The sequence below is a fragment of the Ambystoma mexicanum genome, chromosome 9 (assembly GCF_040938575.1).
Source record: "Ambystoma mexicanum isolate Mex_15411 chromosome 9, UKY_AmexF1_1, whole genome shotgun sequence".
NCBI lineage: Eukaryota > Metazoa > Chordata > Amphibia > Caudata > Ambystomatidae > Ambystoma > Ambystoma mexicanum.
Genome location: NC_090931.1, coordinates 706,793,456 through 706,808,874, shown reverse-complemented (window position 1 = coordinate 706,808,874; position 15,419 = coordinate 706,793,456). Strand labels below are relative to the sequence as shown.

General features: G+C 41.6%; 1 protein-coding gene across 1 annotated transcript in view; it reads left to right on the top strand.

Moving 5' to 3' along the window:
* Nucleotides 1-1,534: 1,534 nt before the first annotated feature.
* Nucleotides 1,535-15,419, top strand: part of LOC138487373 (gamma-crystallin-2-like) — a 52,817-nt gene continuing 38,932 nt past the window's right edge. Inside the window, exon 1 of the mRNA XM_069613947.1 lies at nucleotides 1,535-1,620. Within this exon, the coding sequence (XP_069470048.1) occupies nucleotides 1,535-1,620 (86 nt within the window). The remainder of the gene's footprint in view (nucleotides 1,621-15,419) is intronic.

Here is a 15,419-nt window from a genome sequence, read left to right as displayed (position 1 = left end):
GGGGTGAAGGAAGAGGGTGTAATGAGACACTGTGACAAGGATGAGGGATGCAGGGGTTATGAGTGACTGTGACAAGGATGAAGGATAATGAGGGACTGCAACAAGAAAGAGGGAGGGTGGAGTAAGAGTAATAAGGCACTGTGATAATCATGAGGGATTCTAGTGTAGGGGTATTGAGGGGCTCCGACATAGATGAGGGATGCTAGAGTATGGGCAACAAAGCACTCAGATAGGAAAGAGGTGTCCCATGGTAAGAGTAAAGAGAGCCTGTGACGAGGATTGGGGATGCAAGGGTAAGGGCAATGAGGGACTGTGACTAGGTGGGGAATGCTAGGGGTAATGAGGACTGTACTGAGAATGAGGGATACCAGGATGAGGGTACTGATGGAATGTGATGAGGATGGGAGACATCTGGAGAAGGGTGAATGCAGGGGTAATGAGTGTCTGTCAAAAGAATATGGGATGCTGGGGTAAGGGTAATGAGAGAGTAGGATGAGCGACACTGGGGTAGAAGCAACATAGGAATGTGATGAGGATGAGGGAGGCTGGGGTAAATGAATTGAGAGTGTGAAAAAAATATGAGGGATGCTGGGGTTAGGGTAATGAGGATCTGTGACTAAGAGGGAGAAAGCTGAGGTAAGGATAATGGGGGACTGAGATGACACTGAGATGCCATTGTTAATGAGGTATTGTGACAAGGATGAGGATTCTGGGTTAAGCAGGGGAGGGGGAGAGGGAGAGGAATAAGAGAAAAGGAGGATCTTGAGAAGCTTCTGTAACTTAAGGAGATCCAGCTCAAGCCTAAGAGAAGCAGTTAGACCAGTCCAGAGAGAGGCTCCTGCAGAAGAGAGAGGTCTACCTCCCCCCACTCTCTGCTTGGAAAAGCATTTGATCTACGCGGAGTTAGAGCTAGAAGATCGAAGGGCTCTAGCAGGGAGGTATTTAGGGAGAGAGATTTGGATGTAGTGGGGTGCATGTTCAGGCATGATTGTTCTTAACATCACCACACTCCATTTTTCCACATTTGGGTAGCATGTAATGTGATGAATCCTGCACAGTTATCACTGATCCCCAGCCTAAAGTCTCCTCCCATGTGGCCTGGGGAAGGCCGTTGCTACCTGATCCTGACCATGGTGGTTTTATTCTGAGGGGATCACATGGGAGGAGATGGCTGTTGGGGGAGAGTGGTGACTCCACAGAGAGAGAAGCGGTATGATTCTCCAGGTTGTAAAGAAATGACTTCATTCCAGAGTTCTTGATGGCTTGCTGCCATTTCACAAAACCATTTGATTGTAAAACTCTGAAAACCCCTTTGTTAAAAAGAACCCTATTCATTCTCCATGTATATATGATGAACATACAACATATGAAAAAACTGATGTTTTTGGTGATTGTATTTCAAACACAACTGTTCAACAATGTCATCCAAAATCAATTAAAACATATTGGAACTTCAAGTTGCCGAAAGCTTTAACTATTGTGACAAGGGGGAGGCACAGGGAGTTCATGTGGAGGAAATGTGACTTTGAAAACAATGTCCAGTGTAGTTGTTATCAACCTAGTCAATTATGCAGGACATTTAAAGCTCCAGATCATCTGTGTCAAGGAGGACGACGCGGGGTAAGTCAGGAATGAGAAGAATGAAGTAAGATAGAGAGGGAAGTCTGCTGAGTGCGCAGAGCGGGAAGCATGACCAGTGGCAGAGGAAAACCCATGGAGGGCCATGGGGAGAAGGAGAGAGGCCCAACAAAGGCAGGTTGGCGTTTCTCAGCCTTGGAGAAGAGGAACTCTGGGAGAGGAAAAGCAGACCATGCACAGTGGGGCTGGAAGGAGAGATGCAGTCCTGCACAACTGTGTGGGTCTTGGTGGTGAAGGTCGGGAGAGGCGATGTGGAGAGACTCTGCCCAGAAGAGGAAGCTGTCCCCTCACGAACACATCTCAGCTGACGGACGGTGAACTGGCGAGTCAGCCTAACATCGAAGGGGTCCCCGGGACGTGCAAATATGCTAATAAGCATTTTGAAAGTGCTTTTGAATACCGTCAAAATATAAGTTAGAGCAAAAGGCGAATATGGTGCAATTCTCCTAACATGAGGTGTCAGTTGGGGGAATTTGTGACCAGCATTGTCTAAGCCAAAAGACATTGCCAAAAGAAAAACAGGGGCACATCTGGTGCAGTTCTACTGACACAACAGGACAGTTGGGGAAACCTGGAACCAACATTGCCAAGAGCCAAACAATATTGTCTGTCATTGTCTAAGCCAAAACACATTGCCAAAAGAACAACAGGGGCACATTTGGTGCAATTCTCCTGACAGAAGAGGTCCTTTGGTTGAAACCCTGAACCAACAATGCCAAGAGCCAAAAGAGATTGCAAGAGAAATAAAGATGCAGGTTTTGTACAATTATATTGACATGAGATGGCAGTTGGGGGAAACCTGTAACAAGCATTGCCAAGAGCCAAGAGACATTATAAAAGAGGTTGACAGAAGGAGCTTAAACAAACCCTCATTTAAGCGATGTGCAATTGTAAAAATACATACGAAGAGAGTGAATGTTGCAGAGAAGCCTGATAAGGGTATTGGTAGTGAAACCTTTTTGGGAGAAAATACCTGACAGGAGAGTACACCAGAGGATCTAACTGAAACAAAAGGGGGGAAATTCCTGGCACGAGAGTAAACTCGGATATCAAGAGGTTTCAGTTGAATTTGCTGGCAGGAGAATGTACTGGGAAACTTACTTTGAGTTTGTGTTTTAAAAAGGAATTTGGTTATATTAAGTTCTTGCTTCAATTGAACACTTTGTCAACCAGAAGCATTGAAAAGACATGCCTTTTGCCATACTTTAATAAAATGGCTAATGTTGAGAAGAATATCCCTTTGTGTCTACCTCTCATTGCTGTCCCCTCACAGTAATCACTTATTGATGTGGAAATAATTTCTACTACCATGTTATATTTTATTTCTGGCATTGGTGAATAATTCCAATTATAATGTTGCTATAATTGGTATATAGGTGAAATTGTTTAAGCCTTGAGAAAGACTGTCTGGGTCGAAACACCTGTTGGCTTATTGTTAAACAAAATGAAAACAGCACAATTTAATACAATTGGACAAGGATGTGTTTCTGTGAAAAACTACAATACATCAACTTATTGGAGATCAGATGGTATTTGAGCGCCTACATGCATATACGAATAACTGCAACCAGTTGTTTCTGTGACATTGAGCATAGCCACTATTGCTTGCGCCAATGCTGCTATCCCAATCACCAGAAGTATTTTCTTTTAAACATAGCGGACACAATCTAGTATCTTTATGTTCAATTCACATAGGGTCAGTTATTTCAAATAATATATCTTCTGCACCATGACATTTGTGCAGGTACATTTTCTAAAACACTATGCTTTTTAATTAACCTAGCTTAAGATGCATCAGGTTATGACAGGTACACATCTATTTCACTCTAAGCTTGTGCCAATGCAACCTAAGCTCAAATTGAGGAAACACTTTTCAATTTTACTGGATCTAGCAACCATTAGCAAATGTTCCAAAGCAATTCCCTCAAATTAATTCCATTGGTTAAATAGTTTTGCATTAAAAGCCACTGTATATTATGGGTATGAACCCCACCTCATATCATTTGAATAATGTTATACAAGTTTCATTACCACGCGTGACATTAAAGGGATGAAAATTGCACAGTCACCATGGCTCTGTTTCCTAAACAGCTGGTGTCAGTTAAATCTTTAATGAAAGTGGACTGCCAAATGGTTGTATTCCTTTACAACTTGTAATTTCCAATTTTCAACAGAGTACCCATCTAATGGCCTCTCCCTATTATTTACTATAAAAAACATCATTATTTTCTTCTTCAAGTTGATATTAAAAGTGTGATACTTGCTGAAGTTGTAAATCACAGCCACCCCTCTCTGTACACTGATGAGAGTTGGAACTATCATCATGATGGCATCAGAGTATGATAAGATGCTGGTTTTCTGTTGAACCAAAGTCAGTGGAAGGGTTACATGTTTAGCTTCACCATTTGGTCAATCTGACAAATATAAATTAAACAAATAACAAAAACAATTTCAAGAGAGTGAAAAGAAGCAATTATTGCAAACACTCATTTTTCTAAATAAGGCTCACATAGGAACGGCCCCCAAAATGCTCCACTCATTGCTCACAGAATTCAGAATTAATTTCAAAACAATTGTCAAAGCATATTTGTGAGGCCCCAAGATACCTCCAGAATACAATCCATCATTATATTCTGAACCGTTTGCTGAAAGTCATCTAGTTCAAATGAGGACCAGCAGCAGTCCTTCAAACATTTTAAGCACAGAGGAAGATCACTCTTAGTAACTGGCCCAAGACTGTGGAACGCTCTGTAGCAGAATCTTTGATCAGAATCTAATGACTTGCAAATCAGAAAATTACTGATTACAAACAGACCTATGACTGATCCCGGAATTCTACAGGCAGAGGCAATGCTGGGGGCTGCTGAGGTGGCCATAGCCTGGGTCTGTTGGTTGTAGCCCCAGATAGAAGCTCAGGGGCTACAACCAAAAGGCTACCTAGCCCTGAGTCCTGACAGTCCCGACATTAGCCTAGCCCCAGATCTTTTCCAGACCGAGCAACACCCCTCACTACAGGCAACCTAAGTATGGATGTTGGATGGGGGACAGACCTCACGACCCCTGTATCATGCTTGATTCTAGTTTTCTTAGTTGTCTGGGACCATTCAATGCATTGTGCCCTTTTTTTAGTCTTCCCCTTTTTCCTCTATTCCGCTTTTCCTAGCATTTAGAAGGTACATAATGTGACCCATAATGCAATTCAAAACCTTAGGAATAAATACAAAGTTGGCATGGTTGTGGGACCTGCGCTTCTGAAAAGGTTATTTGGCCATGGTTATTCTCAGTAGAGGGGCTCCTACCTTTGCCAATCCTAGAGATAAAAGCAGTAAAATCATTTGAAAGTGACATTTTGGAGAGTGATACATCTGCAGTTTTCTAGGAGCTTCTTATTGCTCAGTTTATGAATGGGCTCCAGCACATTACCACACCAATTTATTGGTGCATTGCTATCTCCAATACCCCACAAAACAGGGAAAGGTGAATTTCCCTACATCTTGTTGGTACTGCATTTGAACATTTTAGGATGTTAAAGGTTAAACAACTCAACCTTCTGAAAAAAAGCTTTAGACTTATTGGCACTGCATTCAATCACAGAGTGATGGTAAAGAATGTATGTGGTTACGCCATTTGTCGTCCTTTACTTCGGATGTTACAGGCACTTCAGAGTTACGAAGCCCATGGAGATAATATCCCAAAACTCTTTTAGGGACTCCCCCTTTAGCAATATTAATTAGCCTATCCCAGCTTTTTTTCCCTCCATTTGCACAATGGTTTTCATATTTAATGAAGTTTGTTGATTGTTTCATGAAGGTTTTTACTTTACAATGTTCTCACTCCACTCTTAAGTAATTATGTTTCGGGAAATTAGTATGATATAAGCTTTCTTGAGCTTTTTAGGTTTCCAAAGATGAATTCATGTAGTTTTATATAATGGGCCCTGCACAACAAACTATCAATTCATTATATAATTGAATATAAATTCCTCCAGGCTTGAATATTGCATCGCCTTAAACACATCACAGATAAGATGAGGCTTCACTAGGGAATGACCAATTCATCTGTTTATCATACATCTATCTTAAGTCCACATGTTCAATTCTAAATTCACATTGTATGCCAACTCCTAATTCCAAGTTTACTATCAGTTGCCCAAAATTGCTCTATGTAATAGCCAACATACGGAATGCTTTATATGTATAAATACAGTAAATAGTAAAGAGAATAAAATAATGCGTCAGTGTAGCCTCGTTAGGAATCTGGTGACAAGATTGAAGGGTGAGGCTCTTTCGGTACCCCTAAAGATTTATCAGGCCCAGACAATCCCAGGGATAATTTATGGTGCCAATTTATGGGGAGTAAATGATTGCACTGCCATCCAGATAGCCGAAAAATTGATTTTTGAAAGCATTGCTGGGTTTACCCTCCAATGCGACGTCCACGCCAGTAGCATGCAAATTTGGCCTTATCAAGATTTAATATGCCATTATGATGCAGCCAGTGTTTTATTGGCTGCACATTTGGAATAATGAAGCCTTGGTTTTGTTTAGGGAAGGTTTGGAGGAGGTTCTCGCGATGCCAGGTGGTAGGAAACTTCCTTGGTTCAGGCATGTAAGAACCATGCTTTTCAACATTGACTTGGGGGATCTTTGGAATGACCACACAAGGCTGGGTAGTGCTTATAAGTTGGTGGTCAAGAATAACTTCAGAGAATGGGCATGGAGTAGGATGGTTGACAATTGCCTAAGGGGGAAAAAAGCTAGAGCCTACCTGTTGCTTAAGGACGTCTGGGGGTTGGAGGTATATCTGGACCTCCCGATGGTAGCAAAATTAAAAACCTGGTTTGCTAAATTCCAATTAGGCATACTCCCATTGGCCCATGAGTCTGCTAAGTGGAAGAGTGGGTCTTGTCCCTCGTCCGAATGCCCTCTTTGTGGCAAGGGGCGAGAGGACGAGGCACATCTTTTCTTTTTTTGTAAGGCCCATTCCTGGGCAATGGGGAGTTGGCTTGCCCCGGTCTGGAGCCACTTTGTCCAGCTCCCAACCCCATCAGCCATTCGAGCCTTGAAATGTTACACCCATCCCGAATATGTGCTCTAGTCTCAAAATATCTAAGATCTGAATTCAAGAAGAGAATGTTAGTGACCAGAATGAGCACTTAACTGGTAAAGTAGTAGGTTGGGTGGGATGCGTGTACCGAGGCCGGGATTGATATAAGCTGATTATGGTCGTATTATTGTATGCATATTCTAATCAAAATGATTTTTAATTCACAGAGAATAGTGCAGGTATTAATGTAAATTGTGTTTTTAATGTTTTGTATTGTAAAAATTGTACTTTGATGGAATTGTATTTTCCGAAATAAAGTTAATGATGATGATTGAATAACTTCTAAGTAGGTTTAACTAGAGAGTTGTTTGGTGCTCTCATTTGCACATGTAAGGTGTAGATAATGTATTTATTTATGTTTTCATTTATCTCAGTGTGCAAATCCCTGAGGTATCGAGGCACTAGTTACAGTAAGTGCTTGCTATAGTTCATAGGAGCAAGAATATGCATTAGGATTACAGCGTAGTGGTGGTTGGAGAAAACAAACACTGACATGCCTCACTTCATGTTACAGGGGGTTACATCAGGCATGCAGACATTATTGAGAGACAATACGGGCACGTATGCATACTGACAAAGCCTGACCTCATGTTACGAGGCATGCAGACATTGTAGCGACAAGATAGATGCAAGTATACGGACTGACAAAGCTTCACCTCATGTTGTGGGGGGTCTACATCAGACATGCAGACATGATGGGGACAAGAGAGGTGCAAGTATATAGACTGGCAGAGCCTCACATCATGTTACAGGGCTACATCAGGCATGCAGACATCATGGGACACGATCGATGCAAGTATACAGACTGGCAGCGCCTCACCTGATGTTACGGGGGCTACATCAGGCATGTAGACATCATGTTGTCAAGATAGGTGCACGTAAACAGACTGGAAAAGCCTTACCCTGTGGAATGGAGCATTGCAGCAGAGATGCGCAATGAGCTTGTTTAAAAACATGCCTAGATTCCACTTTTTAGCAGAGCACACAATACAATGGGAGATAATCAGTTCACAGATATAAATCTACTCCTAGATTCAATGTCTCAATAGAGCACTAAAATTCAGCAAAACATAGGAAATGCACAGGTCTAAAAGTACACTTAAGATGAATATTTAGTAAAGGCACTAACAAGCAGCAGAAAGTGAGCAATGTGTGAGTTTAAAGTAGGTACACATGAGAGGAGGTCAGCAACAGATTGCAATTAGGCTAGAAGGGGAGGTAGGCATTCAGCGAGCAATCAGGCTGATGGTTATAGACCAGGACAGAGCGAGCCGGGTGCTTTACGCTGCAGTGTAGGAGCAGTTTCTTTCCTTCAAGGTCCGTTATACGGGGGTGAGTGTAAGTTTGTTCGTTGAGCAGCATGGGCATGAAGAGGGGCTCCCTCCAGATCCAGGCAGGACCAGACAGGGGCCTTAGTGGAAGGCCTACATGTAGGAGGGTGGCTGTCTCGCCCCTGGCTTCCGACTGGCTCAGATGACACAAAGGCAGCCAATCACGAGCCTTGTTGACTAGGCTCCATGCTAACCCTCGGAGGCACTCCAGTGCAGAGGATGAGGGTGGCTATGATGGAGTGCTGAGAAGAACTCAGTTAAGTAAGACCCACACGTGTGCAGCTGAATATGAAGCAGCTTTCTGATGTAGCGCAATGATGCAATGTGTCTCCTGCACAGCCCGCAATATCAGGATGTAAAAAGCACACACTGCGCTTAAGCGCGCGGTAAGCACTCCGCACCCTGGAAGATGTAGAGCACTGCTGGAAAGGGTGGGGTTAGACAGAGGGAACAAACATTTTTCAATTCCCCATTTTCCAGTTCCCAAATCCAGTTTTCTTTTAGAGCTGGTCGAATTTTCAAGAAATATTCCAACTAGAATTAATAAACATTTATTTTCTCTACATCCATATTCTGTTGTGGTGAGAGATTAGCATTAAACCTCCCAATCAACCTCGCTCTATCCTCTTGATGATAATTACAATACCTTAACAATAATTCACCTATTTCTTGCAGAAGTTAACCAAGTACTATACCCAGGGCTATGCATGTGCTGAAAAATGTAGGGATGTACCATAAGACCTTGCAGTCCTTACTTACTCACCAAATACACCTTGAGCAACGTAAAACCTGTGGCCAAATAATGTAAGTATCGGGTTGAAGCGCCTGGAATACCCTGAAGACAAAATCAAGGATCTTTTCTTGTCTTTCAAACTTCACAATATCGCTGAAGACATGCTTGTTGGAGTAGGCATTTCATTCTGATACTGTTATTGTTGCAGTCACCATTCTGTTAATAAAGTATTGGGCCTCATCATTTGTGGACAGGGCCCCAATTCAATCAATCAATCAATCAATGTAAATGTATTTTGGAGCACTAGACCATACAATAATGTAAACTTTCAAATAATAAGAAAAAAACAGAATTGTTTAAAAAAAATGTAAATCACGTCACATAGTTATATTCCTTAGGATCCTAATAACGTATTTCGATTCATGCAACTGGCTGCTAAAACTATATAATGACTTCATGTAAGCACATATTCTTACTGAAGTAATAAAATGTAACTCTTAACATGATGAATTGTATGTAATGTCTGAATACAATTATGAGCAAAAAGACATTATGGCTCACGCAACCTTGACACTGCTGAAAGCTGGCTGTTCACTTAAATAGCTAAATAGCTGGAAGTCCCCAAAACCACCCGGTGACCTGCTTCTGAATATACTTGCCCTTCTTCAATAGCTTGTTACCTCACAAACCACTGAATCAATATTACTCTGACATCATAATGTACCTCCTGCCTCCCTTCAAGTATAGGCTCTTATGTGTCTTAAAATAGGGAGAAAACAACCTTTCCTCGCAGTTTGGTAATAAGAGCACAACACATAAAATTAATTGCATCCTCTTTTAGGTCCTGAACTGGCATCACCCCATCTTTCTCTCTACCATGCTAATGATAGCACAGTGAAATTCAGAGTTTAATAATTCTCTAATATGCATGTAGGTGAATGTAAACTATATGTTTACAGTGGTTTACATGCATCTGAAACTATTTTAGAAAACGTTGGTTTACCTGTTGGTTTACAAATGTGCAAACCATGTACTTCCGCAAGTTCATTTGGATTTCAAGTTCCAGAAGTTTGTAAACATTAGGTTTACCTGGTTTACAAAACAGAAAAACTTTGCAAATGTAAGGTAGATTCAACAGTTGTTGTGGATGTTTACACAACATCAAGTTTGCAAATGGTTTACAACATTGTTCTAAATTTTGCCTTTATGGTTTACAAAATGGTAGCAAACTTGTAAAACCCTGTGTTTGTTATACTTTACGAATATGCAAAACATAGTAAACATAAGTTTGCAAATGGCTTACATTCTTGTGAACACTTTGAAGGCAGAATTTACCCACATCAACATGTTGTGTAAACACCAGTAAACAACTAGTTTGCAAACGGTTTGCAACATTGTTGTCATTTGAAAAGCTATGGTTTTGCAATGATTGACACATTCTGCAAAATGTGTACACCATGTTTTCATGACGTGAGTGTACCAAACTGCACTTTAGAAAAACAATCTAATAAAATGGGGTTCTGCCATAACCAAATATTTATTGCTGTCTGTCTTCACTTACTGCCAAAATAATCGGAGCCCATTTTGCTTCTTGAATATAAGTCTGTAACCAATTTCTATATGCCTAGCTTTTAGATGGTTCTATTTACATATTCTAGCAGGATCACCTCAAATGGAAGTCATGTTGAGGGTCTGGGCTACCTGCTGAACATGCAGGTAAAAGATAATACACTTGCAGAATTGGCCACATCAATAAGAGCGTCCTTATCAGTGGATAAATTAGTAGTCCAGATCTGGATCCAATCAAGGACAGGCTATTATTTTCGGAACAGCTAAAGTACTCAAGTCTCCCCTACATAGCACAACTAATACTGTCTGGTATCTATAACTCTCGACAGAGACAGTCCATTAGCCCTAACTCGAAAACGCTTACAGAAGCTGGGCATTGCACTGCACCGCAGTTTTAAAGTATTGAAGCTTTTAGCGCTCTGTTGGTTTCATATACAGTTGCAACTAAGCCTTAAACCTATGTAATTGAAAAATACGGTGTAGTCATTAATCTCACTCGTTAAAATCAGCCGTAATTTGGCATGCCCCTTAGGTTGCAAGTCAGCAATGTACTTTGTTTTTGCTGTTTTTATTCTCAATCCTTCTCGGAAACAAATCACGTGAAAAAGATTTTTGTGTTTTTTGTAGACCTGCTGGAGATTTTAGTATTAAAGCAGAGGCACCTGCAACAAGGAGCATTCCTAGGCTAGATGTAGATGTGGAGCAACAGTATTGCGGCTGAGTATATCGTCAGCTAGGGCATCAATATAACGTTTTAAGAGGAGTGGGTACACGTCACAATCCTGTTGGAACCCCTTAACACAGATTGCCCAAACCCCATCAAACTGTTGCTGCATTGTCAAGATGAATCCTACAAATAGCCTCTGGTAAATCATTTGGGTCTACAAGTTAGACTGAAATTCACAAAACTGGTCTCTAGGGAAACTTCTGAAAGTTATTTTCATGTCCATGAAGGGAACATATAGACCAGTGGGCCTGCGATTTTGGTTCTCCATTTGTTTTGGACTATATGTCCTGTCAGAGCAAGTCAGCATTGGCAATGTTGACAGATCATTGGAGTCATAGTCCTGAAAAAGGTTTGAAAAAACAAAAACTTCGACCTGAAATATGAAAGTATATTAAGCCATTTGGCCAACCTGCAGCATTCAAACTTTTTTAAACTCACCATACCTTTGTTGTTGTTAGCTAAACATATCCCACTGCTCCAACCATAAGCCCATCAGGTCTATACTGCACTGATGATCCCTAATAAGGGTTAACCCGGTAGTTGTCTGCAGTTTTGAGACCTGTCTGTCTTGGGTAAAACAATATTACGTTTAAAATAGCGCTGCCATTTTAACAAAGAAAGGCTGGCCTTTGCGCAAATTAGCAAGCAATGCATTGTACATGTGGCTCTGAACTAGACGTGAACTTCTAGCAATGGCTATTGGGTAGTGCTGTGCTGTGCTGTGCTTAACTTTTCCCAAAGGGCTTAGTCTATCTTCACATGTCAGGTGGAAGGATTCGTTTTCCAAGCCTTTTTAAACTGACCATAACTTTGCTGCTACTCTTTATGAATGTATAAAATCTCTACCTACTGGATCTCTGATGGGTATTTATTCATTTAAGTCCCCGTGAGGTGTGAAATCCTCTTTGAAAATCCAGCCATGTTGCATAACACTTCCAACCTGATGCATTGCGGCTCAGAACAAGGGAAGATCACCTACAATATACATCACACTGTCTCCAAGAATTGAGACAGTCATGGGGGGGCTTGTGATGGGGCATAGTTTTCCCAGCATGGAAGGAATGGACTCAGAATTTTTAATAAGAGGAATAAACATGCATTTAGTTTAAAATATTGAATACTACTCCCAGGATTCGACAAGCACAGTTGATAATCTCCCTCATTAAAGGAGCCAAAAGGTTGGAAGATTCCTGGACGGAAGAATTGGAATGTCAACAGAAAAGCAGGAATGGTTGAGGTTAACTTTATAGTCCAAGGATGCTTCCTCAGACATTTAAGATCAAACATTGATAAAACCTGCATTCTTTGTAGGTGCATTTATGAGTTATTGCCATCATATGCCAAGTTATTCACACCATTTGGCGGGTATTGCCATCATATTCGCAATCACTACAGTCATACACCAAATATAGTCATGGTAGCTCTGGTATTCACAACACAATGCTCGTTACCAAAGCACTGCATTCCACAGCAAATCTATTTAACTCTATATATGGTAATATAGTGTCTCTTTCCTTGCTCAATCGCAAATAGCCAACAGTCACAAATATTTGCAAAGCCAATAGTTCTGCATTTATAAATGTGAAAGGTATACGTTTTCTCTGTAGCGTGCCCACCCTTAGAGGATGAAGCAATTGCTCACTCTACATTATTAAAACCAGACCTATTTGCCAAGCTAATGCATGGTGTGTTTGTTTTGCCATGATTGCAATGATACAAGTAAGAGTGTTGTGAAGCTGGGAAATCAACAACTAAGAGGTTTACAATCTTCGTATGGTATTTTTCCATTGCTCTGATTTCCAACTCACACCCCTTTCCCTTTGGTTTGGATATATTTCAAAACACAAACAAGCTATCATGAGGTGACAGCCTAGCAGGCTTATAAATTAAGCATATTGGTTTTGCAAGATTTCCTTCCGAATAGGACAATTATGCCCCATATTGTACTGATGTGTCACAAAAGTTGCTTTCACTCTGGTATGATGCATAGGGAGGCTGTCAGAAGCAGAATCATTACAGATTTAGTGTTATGCGTAGTTACAGATGCAATAGAACTGCCAAATATTGACACGGTTGTCTTTTCGTAAGGAAAATGTCTCCATTATGAGTCAAAAAGGTTTACAAAGATTTGTTTAGATGTTGTTCCTCTTACAGCATCAAGATTATGGAACATAATTTCCTAATTGGCCAAAAATCCCAAAGACGCTTCAGCAGAAATAAGAACTATCCATAGCTATTCCATGGCTCAGTGAAATACATTGTAGCGGGTGTTATCTGCCAAGCACTGGTGCTCGTCCTTTTGATATCGGCAACTCCTTTGAGGAAGCACTTTTACAATAGAGAAAGTCCATGGCAAATCAACAATGAGCAAGAGAATTTGTTGCTGTGGTACTGTCATCTGATGGCCTCCATATTGTCTGTTCATGGGATTTTCAGATTAGCTTCAGATATATCCAGGTGACCATAATTGAATTCTTCGGAACTGTTCAAGTTGGGGCAATAAATGACAAGTGCATTGATTAATCTCTTCCCAAGGTCTTTTACTGATAAAGAAGGTTGAGAAATGTGTTCTTGAAAAATGGAAAATAGTCCAGGAAACACTTCTGCCCAGACCATGCATTTTGTGTGAGAATTAGGGGGATATTAAAGGTGTTCTAGATCTGCATCTGCATAATTGAGCAAAAGGAATACCAAGTTGTCCCATTCAGTTAGTCAGCATTGACCGTATGCCCCAGGTATTCTCAGCTATTCCCAATTCAAAATAATATAAAGTGGATACTTGGAGAGGTTTCTGGTACCTTCTGGAAGCAAGCGAAGAGTTCAATATCCACAGTAAAAACCTACAGCTGATTCCCAGTGGTCTGTGGTGTGCACTAACCAGAAGAGATAGCCTGTTTCTACATTTTGATTCCTTGCAGGTGTGCTGAGTCAAAGGAGATGCGGATGGGACCATGTTTCCCTCTATTTCACTTGAACATGGTGCTTGTGTAGCTGTAAATGTTTACCCAGCTAAAGAAAAGGAGCTTTGAGGGATTTTAGTGTTACAAAGATTCTTTATTGCTCTAAAAGGACAGTGTGTATCCTCATCCATTGACCTGAGCTTATGTCTCTGGGTACGATGCCAGTGGCTTCACCATCAGTATTATAGCCATAGGTTGAATTGAACACCTGGGAAGCCCTGCAACTGGTGGGGTTCCTAAACCCATCAGGGCAGAGCCAACTTGAATGTGTGAATGATGTTAATGTTAATGTTAAAGGACATTTGTACCATGCACTATCACCACCGAAGTGGTCCCCTGGCGCTCTGGCAGCTCTGAAAGAGGGGGGAGGGGTTGAGTTAGTGGGAGGAAGCAGGAAAAGTGCCAGGGAGCAGTGATGTGCTGTTGGCGGCCACAGCCCGGTGGGTCCATTGGCTGGGCATGGGGTGTTTGCGGCCAGTAGTCGTTGTGTACTGTTGTGCAAGACTATGTGTGTTTTTGTTTTGTTGTTGCAATGTAGTGAAGTTTGTAGGGTTTGTTGTGCTGTAGGTTTTGGTTGTGTCTGGTTTGAGTTTGAGAGGTGTATGCAGAAAGGGAAATTGTTAGTAGTGTTGGTTAGTTTGCGTCTGTATCCTGAATTGAGGCGCTCGGTTTGCGTAGTCTCCCCTGATGCGGCTCTGTCCTGATCTGGGTCCGACTGGCATACAAGGTTCCTTACTCCTCTGGCCCCCACCTCTAACAAGCTCTCTCATTGCTCCCCTAGTCCTCCCTTCATACTCCTGTGGACAGTGCACCTGCCAATGTCAACCTCTCAGGTAGTGTGGTGATTGCCAATATCTCGACAATTCCACACTACTGTGGTAGCTGGCGGTAACTAAGGGGGGGCGAAAGTGTTGGTGGGATTGTCTGGGGTAGTTGACCGTGCGTGTCGCCTGTGTTCCAGTCTATCCGGTGTCACCCGTCCAGGCGCTGTTAGAGATACCCTCTCGGGTCGGTGGATGTCTGTGTCCTTTCCGGTTTAGTCAACCTTTTTCCAGTTATGGTTTCCAGATTTAGTCTGTGGTGTTGAAGAGCCAGGTTTTTAGTGATTTCCTGAATTTTAGGTGATCTTCAGCGTATCTTATTTCTTTTGGGATGTTGTACCAGGTTTTTGCGGCTAAGTGGTAGAAGGAGGTGCCTCCAAGTTTTTTCTTAAGGTATGATTTGAGTTCCAGGCGGATTTTGTTGCTTCATCGGAGGGGTCTCGTGGGCTTATAGACTTATTTTCTTTTGTAGGAATTCTGCTCCTTGTCTGCTGATTGCCCTGTGCGTTATGCACATTGTTTTGAAGATGATGC